Source organism: Vulpes vulpes, chromosome 2, assembly GCF_048418805.1.
Source record: "Vulpes vulpes isolate BD-2025 chromosome 2, VulVul3, whole genome shotgun sequence".
NCBI lineage: Eukaryota > Metazoa > Chordata > Mammalia > Carnivora > Canidae > Vulpes > Vulpes vulpes.
This window is the reverse complement of record NC_132781.1, coordinates 60643617-60659557: the sequence shown is the minus strand read 5'-3', so window position 1 is coordinate 60659557 and position 15941 is coordinate 60643617. Positions and strand designations below refer to the sequence as shown.

Sequence of the window (15941 nt, the reverse complement as noted above, 5' to 3'; positions counted from 1 at the left end):
CAGGCAAAAGCCTTTCGAGTTGATCAAGGCTTCCTGTGGCCTTGAGATGGTCCCGTGAACTTGGCAGGGCACACCCTGTTCTCAATGGAAGAGTGAGGGAACTGAAGTTCAGGGGAGGCCAGGCACTTGCTCAGAGTACCCTGAGCTAGTAACAGAGACAGTATAATGTCCGCAGAGTGCTGGGGCCCAGCATGCCCAAGGGCGGGAGGTGTGTCTTTCAGGGTGAAAAGATAGGAAAACCACTTAAAGATTGGTCAGGGGGCCCTGACTGTGGCAGGCTGCAGATGCCCAGCAGAGAGCCCCCAGCTGGGTGCCTGGAACCCTGCCCACCCTCACTGGGCCCCACTGGGGAGCTCACTGCCTCCCATTTCCCTCCCTGCCTAGAAAATAGAGAGCTGTGTTCTCATCTTATCCCCATCTTGATCATTCTGGTGTCCAGGTCCTGGACATTCAAGCAAAAGGAGTGAGTCTCGCAGCCAGTGATGGCATCCAGGGAGCGGTAGTCTGTTCCAGTTGTGTTGTCCTTTCCCTACCTGGGAAGAGCCTCCTGCCTGGTGTTTGAGGCAAAGGGTGAAGCCCTGTGGCAAGCTCGCTGTTGCCATCGGCTCTGGTTGGGACAGAGACCTGGCTCCTGTGTGCTCTAGCCTCTCTGTGCCTGTGCCTATCCCCTGCCAGCCCCCCTTTGTGGAGAGCCCCCAGTCCAGCCTGGAGCTCCAGTGGCTCTGCTCCTTCCACCAGGTGCTCCTTTTGCCCCCACCATGCTGGGTGGCTCCTCCGCGACCTGGCTCACAGGCTGTGTCCAGGCTCTGAATCCTCTGCCCCAAACCCTGGCCCAATGACCGCCTCCCACCTCTGTTCCTGCAGTGTTTTCCCGCGGGAGCTGAAAGAAGTGTTTGCCTCATGGCGACAGGAGTGCAGCAGCCGCGGGCGGCCAGACATCAGCGAGCGGCTCATCAGTGCCTCCCTGTTTCTGCGCTTCCTCTGCCCAGCCATCATGTCGCCCTCGCTCTTCAACCTGCTGCAAGAGTACCCCGATGACCGCACCGCCCGCACCCTCACCCTCATCGCCAAGGTCACCCAGAACCTGGCCAACTTCGCCAAGTGAGTGTTGGGCCCCCCAGTGGGCAGAGTTCTGGCAGCATCTGGAGCCTCTGGGATGGCCATGGGTCATTGTGCCCTAGAGTTGGGCTGCACAGTGGTTCCCACTTCTGTTCCTGTTATCCTCAGTTCTTCCCTTTCCCGTTTTTCAAAATAAAATCTCCACGCCTCATCCTCCCCCTACAAAAAGTACATGGCATTTGGATATGTTTCCTTAATTTTCAAAGGTGAGAGGAGGAGATATTTTTTCCTTCTGCTTTTTTGAATTAGCATTTTATCATAAGGATTATCCCGTGTACTTAAAATTCATAAGCCTCATTTTGCAATGAAAGAGTAATACACCTTCGAGGGAGAATGACCCATATTTCTTTAACCCGTCCCGTGTGATTGAGCTCTCAGGTTGTTTCAGACTGCCCTTGTTTGATGCTGTGAAAGATGTCTTTGCTCATAAAGCACTTCAGTGTTCTCTGCTGTACCTTGGAGTGAGTGGATGGAAACGGAAGGGCTTGTTCACAGTGTAGATGGAGCCCCACAGCAGGCCTCCCTGAGTCATAGCTGACCCCAGCTTCCGGCCCCATACTTCCACATGGAGAGAGATGTGGAATAAGCAGCAGAGCAGTGAGAGAGAGACACGCAGGCCTCTCAGGAGGCCCAGGCTGGTTGGCCTAGGAGATTTACCCCCTGCTGCAGGTCAGGAGGAGGCAAGCAGGAGCAGAGGAGGGGCAGACCCTGGGAGGGCCGGGTGCTGGCAGGATGAGGCACCCTGCTGGCAGGATGGCCTTCCTGGTTCATCACGTGCCAGGCCAGGAGTGGGAGGTGAGACATAAGTGGTCAGCAGGGCCTGGAAGTGCAGGCAGGGGAGTGGGAGCCACTAGCAGGCTTGAGGCAAGAGGGAGGCTAGCCCTCATCTGTTCTGCGTCCTGAAACTGTCAGCCCGCAAGCCTGGGGCATGAGGGTTGGAGGGAGCACAGGGGGAAGCTGAGAGACAGGATGAGAGAGGGTAGCCGTGGTTCCCTCCCACAAAAGAAACTGAGGTGGAAGTGTTGGGGGTCAAGGGGTGGTGATGCAGGAGCAGTGGCCACAAGGTCAGGGGTGACTGGAAGATAGAGTCAGCAGGTCTTAGCAGCTAGAGAGGGAGAAGCTGGACACCACCAGGCTTTTGGCTCAGCTCTGTTGGGGACGGTGGTATCCTCACTTAGGATAGGAAGCCTGGTGGAGGTGGGCATGGGTTTGGGGTGACAGAGCTGATGCCAGACTTGGCCAGGCCAAATACAGGGGAAGTGCCCATGGGTGTACACATCTGAAAGCTCAGCAGAGAGACCTACCTAGCATGCATTGAAAGTCAGGTATGCACTAAGCCATTGAAACTTGGAGGGAAAAAGGAAGGAGATTGACTGGCAGGGAAAGAGGAGGGAGGTCTTATGAGGAAAGGCCCAGAAAAGGGGTCTCTGGGCTTAACCAGCAACGAGGGCCCTGAGTCAGAACAGACTGGTCAGCTCAGAGAGAGAGAGAGTTGTAAGGGAGGCAGCCACAGTGGGCGAAGAAGGGTGGGAGCTAAGGAGGCAAGGTGCCTCAGAGAAGGGGGCTCCTGGATGGGGCCCCAGGGCACTTACCCAGTCTGCCCTCCATCCAGGTTTGGCAGCAAGGAGGAGTACATGTCGTTCATGAACCAGTTCCTAGAGCACGAGTGGACCAACATGCAACGCTTCCTGTTAGAGATCTCCAACCCCGAGACCATCTCCAACACAGCCGGCTTCGAGGGCTACATCGATTTGGGCCGAGAGCTATCTAGTCTGCACTCGCTGCTCTGGGAGGCTGTCAGCCAGCTAGAGCAGGTGCCTGGTCCCATGGGCTGCGGGAGGTCAGGGGCTGGGCTAGAGGATGCCACAGAGGTGGGGGATGTTCCTCCAGACAGACTGTTGGGGTGGGGGGTAAAGTGTTTGCCCACCCAAGTGCTGGAGCCTGAGGTTCCAACCCAGGCCCTGTCAGCATGCACCGAGGGATCTCTGGGGCCCATTTCCTTGGTGGGGAGTGTCCCGTTCACTCGCCAGCTCCTGCTATGGCGGCCCACTGTGCACAATGGGGCTTTAGCTATGCCTCTGCAAACTCCACATCAAGAGGACAGATTTGGGCATGAAGGCATGCTCTCTACCTGTGAGAAATGCGATCATCTTTAGCTGCTCCTCCAAAAACGTCCTCATTCTAGGTTTTAAGGCCACTGAGGTGAAAAATGTAGATTCTGAAGATGCCGCAGATACCAGGCACAAAGGTGACCTTCCTGGAATTGCCCTTGACCATCAGTTGAAAATCTTACTCTGCTGCAGCCACCCAGCATGCGCCCTCCGTGGCATGGGGTTCCACTGTCGCCCCCGTAGCCCCAGCCCACACAGTGAACAGGTTCTTGTCAGCAAGGGCCAGTCCTGCCAGAATCCACCTCTAGAATATGTGGTGCTTCCCAGGCTTTAAGAGACTACCTTACAAAAGTAGTTACTGCTTAAACAAGGTTGGAAGGTGTCCCTGCTCTTGTCCCATTTCCTAGAGGTGACCACTCAGGGCTCTCTGGTGTGCAGCTTTCCTGATATCTCTGTACGTGTGTTAAGTACACACGCAGGCACTGCATTCTTTTCCCTTTTCACTTGTGTTAAAGTGAAAACTCTTGGGGGCACCACAGCGTGCATTTCTCACTCACTCTGTTGTCACCCTCTCACATCAGCACATACTGCACCACTGCTGTGACCTTTCCAATGGCCGCACATAGGCCCCTGCACTGCTGCTGGACACTCGAGTCAGGCCCAGTGTTTCTCTCTTGCTGTCACTTCTGCTTGCGGATATCTGCTGCCCTTTGGCTGTGAGAGGCACTGGAGGGTGATGGCCATGGCAGTGAGGCCAAGGCTCTCTCTTCCTCCACTGCTGCCAGCACCAGCCACTGCCTACTGAGTCCCCGTGCCGACCTCCAGCCTCCACATCTGTAGGAGCAGGCAAAGGGAAGGTGGCAGGTGCCGCCACAGCTGACGGTGGTGCAGCAAGGATTTCAAATCCAGCTGTTTGCCCCTCAAGTCTGTGCTGTGTTGACTGCGTGAGTTTTCACATTCTTTTGGCACAAAGTCATGGAAGCCAGTGCATAAGCAGAGGACCATTCCAGAAACCTCTCAGATAAGGAGGTGTCACTGTGGCAAATTCTGAGGTTCCACCTGGGCTCCTCTCTCTGGGCACAGAGATAGGACAAACACAGGTTGAAGACTTGGGCTAGGTCACCATTTCTTCCTTTGGGCCTTTTGTGCCCCTCCCCCACCAAATAACTGAGAAGCTTGGAGAAAATATGCATTTGCAGATTCCTGTCCTTTTCAGCCACTTTCCATACCTGCTGGATCTTACAGGTTGGGGAGGGCAGGGCCTGCCTTCCCAAGTTGCTCCTTGGCAATTTTGAACCACAGCAGCTGCAGTGCACTTGGCCTCCCCAAGTGGCTGCCCACAGATCACACCTGACTCTTGCTGTGTATTTACAGAGCATTGTATCCAAACTGGGGCCCCTGCCTCGAATCCTGAGGGATGTCCACACAGCATTGAACACCCCAGGCAGTGGGCAGCTCACAGGGACCAACGACTTGGCCTCCACTCCTGGCTCTGGCAGTAGCAGCATCTCGGCTGGGCTGCAGAAGATGGTGATTGAGAACGATCTCTCTGGGTAAGAGCTGCAAGGCATACTGGGGGTTATGGGGTACACATGCAGACAAGGTGCAAGTGTCTGCAGTCTCAGTTGGGGAGGAGGATGTCTACACAGATGTTTATAAAGTAAGCTGGATGAGACTTGAAATGTTGGGCAGGCTGTAGGCAGGGAGCCTCCATTTGGGAAAAATCAGGGAAGGCTTCTTGGAGAAGTAGTACCATAGTTCTGGGTTACTTAAGAAAAGTAACATTTTTATTGGTGGAAAAGGCATTCTACATAGAGGAACTAGCACAAAGCCTTGGGGAGAGATTTGGAGAAATATGCTCTGTTGCAGAGCCATTACTGATCCCAAATATTTCTAGATTACCCAGGTGTGTGATTAAAATACTCTGTGGTCTTTCCTGGGTCTGATCAGAATCTGCAGAAGTGGCACTACAACGTGTGTGTTTTCAGCAGGAGCCCAGGTGACTGCAAGGCTTTGAGGCTGGGAGCTCGAGAAGCTAAGAGAGGTGTTGAGGCCCATCCTATAGTCTGAGCCCTCAGCCCCAAGCCATAGTGCCCTGTAAATAAAGCATGTAGTGGACAAGGAGGCAGAATGGTCTCAAATTTTAATGTCAAAATGAAGATATACCTTTGAAAGACTTGGTGTTTATAGTGAACCATTTATGCCTCACTCATAGACTCCCTCCCAGGGGCCGGCTGGGGCTTGTGAGGCAGCAGCGACAGCAGGCTTCTATGCGGGCGAGGGCATTGAGATCAAGAACCTAGGGTGTGTGGTACATGGGACTGGAGCCCAGGACGCGGCCAGAGATGCAGAGGCCTAGATGCATCTCCCAGCTCCCTCTGAGTCTTGGGGGGCGGGGGGGGGGGGGGCATTCATACCACCTGCCCCATGAAGCAGAGCAGTTGAGGTGAAAGACACACCTTGGTTAAGAGGTAGCCAGGCACGTGGGTTCCCAGCAGACCTGCCCTGGGTGTGCAGGAGGACAGCCAAAGCCCGTGTCTGGTCTGGCTTTCTCTGGTTACTTCTGCTGGTATCCAGTCCCAGGTGCCTACAGCCTGCCCCACCAAAGGCCCATCAGCTGGGTCTTGGTGCTTCCTCTCTGTCCCAGGCTAGGCCATCTCCAGCTCCCCACTGTTGGATCCCTACCAGCTCAGAGCCCTGTTGACCCCCACGCCCCACAACCTTCCCTCCAAAGCCCACCTGACCTACCACATTGTGCTTTCTAAGGAGCCAGCTTCCAGGGAGGGGCCATGGAGAGGCTGGGAGACTGGGGGAGGGTAGGCCTGCCTCTGCAGGTGCAGACCCTCCCTGCCTGAGTCACATCTTGGATCCTTCTCTGATTCCTTGTTTTTACCAGGAATAGCAGCCCCCGCCTGCCAGTCAGACAGAGGTGGCAACAGGAGGCTGGGCTTGAGGGGGCGGGGCTTCACTAGGTCCCCACTCTGGTTGTCAGTCTGCTGAGGAACAAGAGGGAAGAGGCAGCAGGAGCCCCTGTGGCTTTGAAGTCAGGGTCCTTAGTGCAGGACCCTTGGATAGTAGAGAGCCACTGCATTGCGGGTTTGGGTTTAGCTAAGGGGGATTTTCCGGAACACTCCGGGCTTCAGCACCCGGTGTCCCAAGGTGCAGCTGAGGTGGGAGTGAGCACGCCAGGCAGCCTGGCCTGGAACTCGCAGCGACAGCCCCTGGAAGAGAGGTGCTGTACAGCAGCAGCTCTCCGGCCCCTCAGCCCCTGTGGTGGCTTCTGTGGGGGTGGGGGTGGGGAGTGGGGGCACTGCCAGGGCTGTGGTTTGGTACTGCAGCCAGGCCGCTGGTCCCAAGCTTCGCCCACTTCTGCAACCCACGCACCTCCTCTCCCCTGCCCCCTTTCCCCCTCCCCTCACAGCCCTGGCTCAGGCTGCCAGGCCCTGGCAGGTTGGCAGGGCTCTCGGTCTGGACCCGCCTTAGCCGCATTCACAGTTCTTCTCTTCCCCCTTCTTTCCCTGTGTGTGCTTGTCTCCCTGCAGTCTGATAGATTTCACCCGGTTACCGTCTCCAACCCCCGAAAACAAGGACTTGTTTTTTGTCACAAGGTCCTCCGGGGTCCAGCCCTCACCTGCCCGCAGCTCGAGTTACTCAGAAGCCAACGAACCTGATCTTCAGATGGCCAATGGTGGCAAGAGCCTGTCTATGGTGGACCTCCAAGATGCCCGCACACTGGATGGGGAGGCAGGCTCCCCGGCAGGCCCCGATGCCCTCACTACTGATGGGCAGACGCCAGCATCTCAGCTAGCGGCCGGGTGGCCAGCCCGGACAGCCCCAGCAAGCCTGGCGGGGCTGGCGACAGTACGGCGGGCAGGCCAGACACCGACCACGCCGGGCACCTCCGAGGGCGCCCCTGGCCGGCCCCAGCTGTTGGCTCCACTCTCCTTCCAGAACCCTGTGTACCAGATGGCGGCTGGCCTGCCACTTTCGCCCCGTGGCCTTGGCGACTCTGGCTCTGAGGGCCACAGCTCCTTGAGCTCCCACAGCAACAGTGAGGAGTTGACGGCAGCTGCCAAGCTGGGAAGTTTCAGCAGTGCCGCTGAGGAGCTCTCCCGGCGACCCGGAGATCTGGCCCGGCGGCAGATGTCACTGACTGAGAAGGGCGGGCAGCCCACGGTGCCTCGGCAGAACAGTGCTGGCCCCCAGCGAAGGATTGACCAGCCTCCGCCCCCACCCCCACCACCACCTCCTGCGCCCCGTGGCCGGACGCCACCCACTCTGCTCAGCACACTGCAGTACCCACGGCCCTCCAGTGGAACCCTGGCATCGGCCTCGCCTGATTGGGCTGGCCCTGGAGCCCGGCTTCGGCAGCCGTCATCCTCATCCAAGGGTGACAGCCCAGAGCTGAAACCTCGTGTGGTGCACAAGCAGGTCAGTACTGTTTTCTGAGGGCAGGCTGCACTCACAGGCAGACAGGCGGTCATACCCCACCCATGTTGTGCTGCTCCTCCTAGTCATTTCACCTGTACTCAGCTGCCATCCCATGCTGAATGATGCCACACTTGGCCCTATCCCACCACCTTGCCACACACACCACCTCCCCTCTTCCCCGGAGCCTACTGGCCCCTGTGTGAACCCTTTGAACCAGGGACAGTGTGGCTTCGGGGTCTCTCTGCCACTTCCCCAAGGGCAGCTGGGGACAAGAGCAAAGAGGGAGGGGTCCATCTGTCTTGTTCCAGGCCTATTAAGGCCCCACCCAGGGTAGGAGTTGCCCAGACCCTCAGCACCCCTGCCTTCGTGCTCTGAGCTGGCCTCCAGGTCTTTCATGTCACCCTGGGCCTGCACACAGTATATGGGACAGATGTGCTCTGGGTTGAATGCCTGCCTGCCTGGCTGAGCTCACTTGCTCTCATCGGGTTGGCAGAGAGGGGCACTCAGGCCACCTGGGCTCTGGACTCTGCCCAGGCTGCCATCCGGGGGTGGGAGTTCCTGGGTTGGGGACTCTATCAGTAGCTGCCTGGCCAGCTGGAAGTCCCCTACCCTTGCCATGTCTCTGAGCTGCTTGTCCCAGGTGACTCACCTGGTGCCACTGCCCTGCCTCCCTCCAGCCCCTCACAGCTGTGTTTCATTGTAGGGCCCTTCACCCGTGAGCCCCAATGCCCTGGACCGCACGGCTGCTTGGCTCTTGACCATGAACGCGCAGTTGTTAGAAGACGAGGGCCTGGGCCCAGACCCCCCCCACAGGGATAGGCTAAGGAGTAAGGAGGAGCTCAGCCAAGCAGAAAAGGTAAAGCCAGACCCTGGCAGTTTGGGGCAGGGCGGGGCTGCCTGCCTGTGGCCACCGGCAACATTCTCTCCCTTGGAGCCCCAACTGAGGGGTGCTGCTTGTTCCCTGGGTATGGCCAGTCCCCTGTCAACCCCTGTCCCCCATGAAGACAGCAGCCAGTGGACTGGAAGAAAAGAAGCAAGAGGGATTTAGCTTAGTGCTGAGGATTCTTCTACAGGCTGCACATGAGACTCACCTGGTACTAAATCCAGACTCTTGGGACCTGGTCCTCAAACCTCTGGGAGAGGCCCCTTCCCTGAGTGCCCTGGCCACTAAGCTTCTGAGAGTCTGGGGCTTGAGGACTGGGAGTGCTGAAGAGGCACATGGAGACCGTCATGGGGAGCTTCGTGCCTGAGGAGGCAGAGAGGTGTGGGTTCCCAAGACAGCTGGGAGGGCCGCCCCCAACCAGGCCCCCCACTCTGGCTTTGTGCCTGTCCAGAACCTGGCTCTCACCCACTTCCTGTCTCTTACTCCTAGGGGAAAGATGGTTCTAAAATATCCACATTCCACCCCCACGCACATTTCACATTTAGTGGGGCAGTTGGGGGGCTTCTGTCTTCCCAAATTTTCCTGTTGTTATGGCAGCTGCCCTGGATCCATGGCTGGTTCTCATGTCCTCCTACAGGCCAAAGCCCAGGTAGCTGCAGGACCCAGTGCCAGGCCACCTCAGAATGGCAGCCACTCCTTCCACCCAGATGCCCTCACCTCAGCCCTGGAAAGCCTTTAGCAGCCTCTCAGGCAAGGGTGTGGAGGTTGGGGTGGCAGCTCTCCCTCCTCCTGGCCTGGGGCGAGGTTCATGTCCATGCTGCATTCCGCCACCCTCTGCCATTCCCTTAGTCTGCTGCATCCACCTGCTTTCACCATAATTATGTGGAGGGGATGAGGGGACATGGGGCACAATGCTCCAAGGGCCAGAGTTTGGTTGGACAGCAAGGAGGGCCAGCCTTAGCTCAGGCTCCCTGTGTGAGCGGGGGCACTGGGCTCTGCACCTCTTGGAGGCCCAGAGTCCTATTCATGAACCACAAGGACTGCTCGAATGACTGCAGGCGTCAGGCTGCAGCCAGAGTGCCCTCTTTCTTTGCTGTTCCTTGGATGAATGAGCTGCTTCTCTCATCCTCTCTGCTATTAACTCTCACAGGCAAATCCTGTTATCTCAATCTCTCTGGAGACCTGGTACTGCCTCTGTCAGGGAGGATCGTCCCTGTCTCTGGCCAGCTGAGTGAGACTTGGGATGGGCCAGGATCATCTCTCCCAGAGCCAGGCTCTCCTACGGGTCCAGCTTTGCTTTAGGAGCTTAGCTTGGGTCTGGACCTCTCACCTGTCTCTGGACTTGCAGCCTCCTTTGCTGATGTGAATTAGGCCTCCATTGCCTGAGGCACAAGGAGAGGCTCTTCCTGCCTCCTCAAAATCCCCTATTGTCATGGTACACGGCCCCCAACTGCTTAATTCTAGTGTTGATTCTATCTTGCCTTTAACCTTTCTCTCCCTGTCCCTTCCCCAGCTACCACCCTTGCTTTAGGGTCAGATAGAGGCTGGGAGGCTAGGATCTCACCCCACTGGTCAGTCACTCCATGGGACTGGGTCACCTTGTCTTCTGGGTCTCAGTTTCTCCTTCTGTAGAGCCCGTATCTCTCAGGTCGCTGTCAGATCTTAGTATCATCCAGCAGTGTTTTTAACATTTATTATTAAAAAAAAAAATCTATGTCCTAGTTAAGGCCTTACTTCTTGAGACCTGGGTTTGAGTCTTCATTCCCTCATAGCTGTAAGGTCAGGCTACAGAGGTGGGAGGTTGGAAGGGAGAGAGCCCTGGACGGGGACAGGCTTTGGGTCCCACCCTGTGCTCTTGCTCTGGCTCATGAGGCTGTGCTCTCCGTCATGGGTGCTGTGCTTGTGGCACGCCACCCTCCTGGCAGGACCTGGCAGTACTACAGGACAAGTTGCGAATCTCTACCAAGAAGCTGGAGGAGTATGAGACCCTGTTCAAGTGCCAGGAGGAGACGACGCAGAAGCTGGTACTGGAGTACCAGGCACGGCTGGAGGAGGGTGAGGAGCGGCTGCGGCGGCAGCAGGAGGATAAGGACATCCAGATGAAGGGCATCATCAGCAGGTAGGGCAGCCTTTTCCTGCCTGGGCCAGTTCTGGTCGCCCTACACACACAGCAGGCAGACCTGTGTGCTGCCTTCTTCATCGGAGGAAGGGCTGATCAGCCGCAGGGTGAGCCAGGAAGGAGAGTGCCTCAGGCAACCCATACAGTGTGGCACAGGCCTGGAGGGAGTGTGGGGAGTCCCCCCCCCCCCGGTGTAGTGTGTATTGATGGTAGAATGCAAAGTTGGGCCTGGTGGAAGCGAGGTCACCAAGGCCCGCACACATAGGACCTGTGACCCCTGTAAGGAGTCCTGTTTTCTTGGTGAGCACTCTCAGGGAAGGTAGGATTGGAGGTGCCTGGAAACACAGTGAAGACCCAGTTCAGGGCAGGAAAAGTAGGGGTAAATATGTCCATTACATTCAGTGAGTGAAGGAGGAGGAAACATAATAACCCCCAGATTTCTACCAAGAGCATCTGGGTGTCATGGGACCAGTTGCTGAGATGAGGATCTTTAAGAGAGTAGTTTAGGTGTCCCAGCCATGCCAGTTTGGGATATGTTGAGTTTTAAGGTTCCTGTAGGTTATCCAGGAACAATTTCCAGGGGACCATCAGCTTTGACACTGACTCTCCTCTCTGTTGACAGCTTGTTTATATCACATACCGTGTTGATTTCCTCTCATTTTCTCTTCTTCCGCTGTTTCCACCCATGGGTATGTCTGTAGGACATGCATGCATGCATGTCTGTAGGACATGGGAGTACAGTGAAGGTGTAGCATCCCAGCCATCCATGGCATCCCAATCATGAAGCTCACTTCTTTATGACAGTAATACCGGTTAGAAGAGGACAGTGGGATTTGACAGCTTGTTTGTTTGTGTATTATAAGAGTCAGTCCTTTGGACAGATTTAGCAGATGTCCCATAGCTAGGAAGTTTCCCCACCTGGCCTCATGTTTTATCCACTACAGAAACCCTTTCCAGGTTCTTCCTATTTAGGCTGTTTCTCTGCTCCTAATTATTGTTTCACTTACCTGTGGGTTTGTTCATTGTGGTGAAATGGTTAGCATGAGCAGAGAGCCTATAATCAGGATGACTGGAAATCTGTTCACTTGACCGCCAGCTCTGTTCTTGGCTCACTTTGTGTGTGTGGTTCCAAGGATGGAAACACCTCTCAAACTTACCACCACTTCCTCATGTGTCGTCTCTCTGAGGAATGCATATCCTGAACTCAGTGGCTTACTTAACACATTTATTTCTACTAACCTATCCCAATGTTTTTCCTCCCTAATGGAAATGTCAGTTATCAATTTGGTTGATAACATTGTTTGAATCCCTGTATACTAGTTTTTCTGTCTACTTGTTTACTGTTCTATCACTTACTGAGAAAAGTATATTGAAGTTTCTAATCATAATAATGGGTTTGTGTATTTCTCTTTTGTTTTAGCTTTATGTGCAAAAACTCTGTGCATCCACATCTCAGATTGTTATGTGCTGGTGATGAACTAATATCTTTATTGTTATAAAATCACCTTCTTTATCTCTAATAATATTCTTTGCTCTGAAATCTACTTTTTTTGATGTTGATTATAAGTATCCCAACTTAATTTGACTAGTATTAGCCAGGCATATCCTTTCTTATATTTTTAACCTACCTCTGTCTTTCTTTGTAAATGAATTTCTTTTATAGACATCTTATTGCTGGTTCTTGCTTTTTAATATAATCTGGCAGTTTCTGCCTTTTAATTTGAGTGTTTAGACCATTTACATTTAATGTCATTTTCAGTATGTTTAAATCTCTTATCTTGTTATTTTCTGTTCATACCATTTGTTCTGTTCCCTTTTTTCATGCACTCTTTCGGATTGAGCATTTTTTATGATTGCATTTTATCTCTTACTGGCTTATTAGGCTATATCTCTGTTGTCACTTCAGGGCAGGAGTTGGAAACTTCCCATAAAGCGGCAGATAATAAATATTTTAGGCTTTGCAGGCCATATGGCTTCTGTAAATGTTCAACTCTGCTGTTTTAGCAGAACTATATGTGTGGTGTGGCTATTTACAAAAACAGCCAGTGGACCCCATAGGGCCCTCATTGTCAGGCTATAATAGTAGGAATTCTGTCATTATTTTCTGTTCCTTTGTACTTGAACTCTCATTTCTTTGGCTGTTTTAAATATATATATATTTTAAATCACTGATTACCAATAATTTGATTAGGTTGATCCTTGTCATGGTTTTCTTCATGTTTCTTGGGTTTGAGCTCTTAGATTCTGTAGGTATACTGTCCTGCCTGCCCAGTGTCTTTTCTGGGAATCCCATCACACATACATTAGGCTGCTTTATACTGTCCCACATTGCATTGATACTTTGTTTTTTCCTTGTTTTACTTTTTTCCCCCTGTTAAATCTTAGATGGTTTCTGTTCCTGTGTCTACAAGGTTACTAATCATTTCTTCTTCGGTGTCTAATCTATTAATCCTATCCAGTATTTTTTCATTTCATTTCAGATACTATATTTTTCACTTTCAGACTTTCAGCTTGGTTTAAATTCTGTCCATTTCTCTTCTCATCATGCTTATGCCTTATTCTACTTTCTCAAACATGTGGAATATAGTTACAATAATTGTTTCAGTGTCTACCAATACTGTCACCTATGACATTTCTGAGTCTGTTTTTATTGATTAATTTTCTTCTTGGTTATTACTTATATTTTTCTACGTATCTGTATGTTTGGTGATTTTTGGTTGGATGCCAGACATTGTGATTTTTACATAGGTGTGGGATGTTTTGTGTTCTTTTAAATATTTTTTGGGCTTTGTTCTGGGATACAATGAGGTTATTTGGAATTAGCTTGATTCTTTGGAGGCTTACGTTTAAGCTTTTTTGGGGTGGGTCTGGGCAGCCTTTAATCTGGCCTGATCTGGTTTCTGCTGAGTCAGTTTCCTTCTGGGTATTCTACTTTATGTCCCTGTGTTAGTATGTCTTTCTACTCTGCCAGGTAGATGTGTGAACTCTTCCTGAGGTTGTTTTGTTCTGATATGTCAGTGGTTCCTGCCCCTGCTTGGGTGTGTTTTCACAGGCATGCAGACCAGTCCTCAGCCAAAGACTCCAGGGTCACTCTCAGGAGATATGTGGCATTCTCTCTGTATCTTCCTCTTCTTGGGTACCGCTTCCCTGGGTCTGTTCGACTCCATTGACTCTGTGATGTTACTTCCCTTCTTTTGTTTGGCTTGGACACTCCAGGCAGGGGGCAGGGCTCTGCTTATGTGTTCCCTTCTCTTAGGACACACTGCCTGTTGCTCAGTGTCTGGAAACCATTTTTTCATATATTTCATTTGGTTTTGTAGTACGTTTCTTCTTGTCGTTTGATGGCAGGAGGATAAATCTGGTCCCTGTTATCCAACCCACTGGAAGCATAGTCTTTCTCCCCTAGTGTAATTTGCCTTACTGTTTACACTATCCAATGCCGCTCTTCTCTCCATTCCTTCCTCCTTGCCTCTCTCAGGCTTTACCCAATGTCTGATCCTCCTGTGACAAGGACAACAGCCCTTGGCATGGCTCCTCACCCCTTTGTCCTGATCAGTGCTTCCTGACTACTGATCCTGTTGACTTCTCACAAGAGCCCTGTAGGTTCCTGCCCCAGCACCGTTGACCTCCCCATGCTCTTTCTGTGTCAGGGGCTCAATGCCTACCCAGGGCTTAGGGCACTGCTCTGCTGGCATGGAGAAGTTGTACAAGTAGAGATGGGCATGAATCCTTGGGAGCAGGCGAGCTTGTCTGAGGAGAGTGTGGAGAGCAAGAACAATGGGTCTGGGGCTACCCCCTGTGGAGCCCTGACGTGGAGGGGGTGGGTAGTGGTGGTGTGGGCAGGCAGGACAGGTATCTGCAGAGCAGTGACTTGCCAGTTGGGAGGCAAACCCAGAGAGTGTGGGATCCAGAAACTAACAGAAGAGCATCAGAAGGTGGGTGTGAGCCACTGTGATTGACAGGTGTGTGATGAACCAGCGAGATGAAGCCAGGAAGGGTTTCAGGGAAAGAGCAGCTAGTGGCAGATGCACACATGCCTTAGCTCTGAGCTTCTGCAGATGGTGTTCCTCCCATCTTCCCTGCTCATTACTGCACCTTCAGACCTTGCTTGTACCCCACCCCACTCTCCTGGACAGTTACCTACTTCCTATTCTGTGTTCCCATGGCTTCCAGGGCCTCCCATGCAGGGCATGGCCACTGTCTTCCTGTCTCTCTGTTCCTGCTGCCTTGTGAAGCTTTCGAGTGATGCAGATCTATACTTTATTCATCTCACTACGTCAAGTGCTGGGCACATCTTGGCATAGCCTTGATGATGCCAAGTGGGTGGAGAAAGCCCTAGAGCCCTTCAGGGTTTTCATCTTCCCACCGATGCCATGCGCCTTATGACGTTACATCCTCTGTCTTGCTCTGGGAGGTAGTGAAGATCTAACCCCCACTCCCACCCACCGTGGCTCCTGGAAGAACATCAGGAAATGGACAGCTCCAAGGGTTTCTGGGGGATTTGGGAACAGTCTGGAGCATATAAAGTGTAAGGAAAGGGCAGACCCAACTCATGTTCGTGGTTGGAGGCCAGCCCCTAGGTAGGGGCTCTCCTAGCATGTCCCGTCTGTGCAGGTATGACCACTTCTTCCTACAAGGCCCCACCCCACCTCCTTAGCTGCTCTCTCAAGCACTAGCTTGACTGTTCTTGTATCTGGTCACAGGTTGATGTCAGTGGAGGAGGAGCTGAAGAAGGACCATGCTGAGATGCAAGCAGCTGTAGACTCTAAACAGAAGATCATTGATGCCCAGGTGGGTTCTGGCCCTTTGGTCAGCCATAGGTGTTAAGGGCCTGGGGTCAGCAAGGGGGTGACTCTGGCATTGCTACCTCCTCAGTCATACTCCCGCTGTAAAAGCCAAGGAGGAACAGGAGGCCAGGATCTCTGATCTGAAAAGTCAGGCTTGGAGGTCTCCGTGTACCACAGACTCACTAGGACAGGCTATGAAGGGTGGAACAACTCCTTCTCTACTTGGTGGGTGCCACCTTTCACCAACAGTACCAGCCCAAGAGTAGAAGCTTTTGGGAGGGGATTGGGGATGGCTTGGGGTGACAGCAGGCTGGGCAGATGGAGCAGGGAGGTTCTTTCTCAGAGCTATGGCTTCCCAACTGCACTGAGAGAGGAGACGTGTAAGAGGCTCTGGATTCCATCCTCTTTAACTGCACTCTTTCTCTTCCTCTCACTCACCTGGGAGTGGGGCCAGTCCTTGCTCTGGCAGGAAACAGCACAGACCAGCCAGG

The 15941-nt window shown here is 53.3% G+C and overlaps 1 protein-coding gene across 41 annotated transcripts in view; it reads left to right on the top strand.

The window, feature by feature from the left end:
• The window catches only part of DAB2IP (DAB2 interacting protein), a 191211-nt gene that overhangs the window by 171764 nt on the left and 3506 nt on the right, over positions 1-15941 (top strand). For 20 of the 41 annotated variants that reach the window (XM_072748733.1, XM_072748755.1, XM_072748749.1 and 17 more), the window contains 7 exons: positions 865-1101; positions 2732-2933; positions 4605-4783; positions 6773-7661; positions 8365-8517; positions 10470-10663; positions 15367-15454. In XM_072748733.1, coding sequence (XP_072604834.1) covers positions 865-1101; positions 2732-2933; positions 4605-4783; positions 6773-7661; positions 8365-8517; positions 10470-10663; positions 15367-15454 — 1942 coding nt within the window. The remainder of the gene's footprint in view (positions 1-864; positions 1102-2731; positions 2934-4604; positions 4784-6772; positions 7662-8364; positions 8518-10469; positions 10664-15366; positions 15455-15941) is intronic. The other 21 variants (XM_072748759.1, XM_072748738.1, XM_072748729.1 and 18 more) reach the window with 3 other exon arrangements.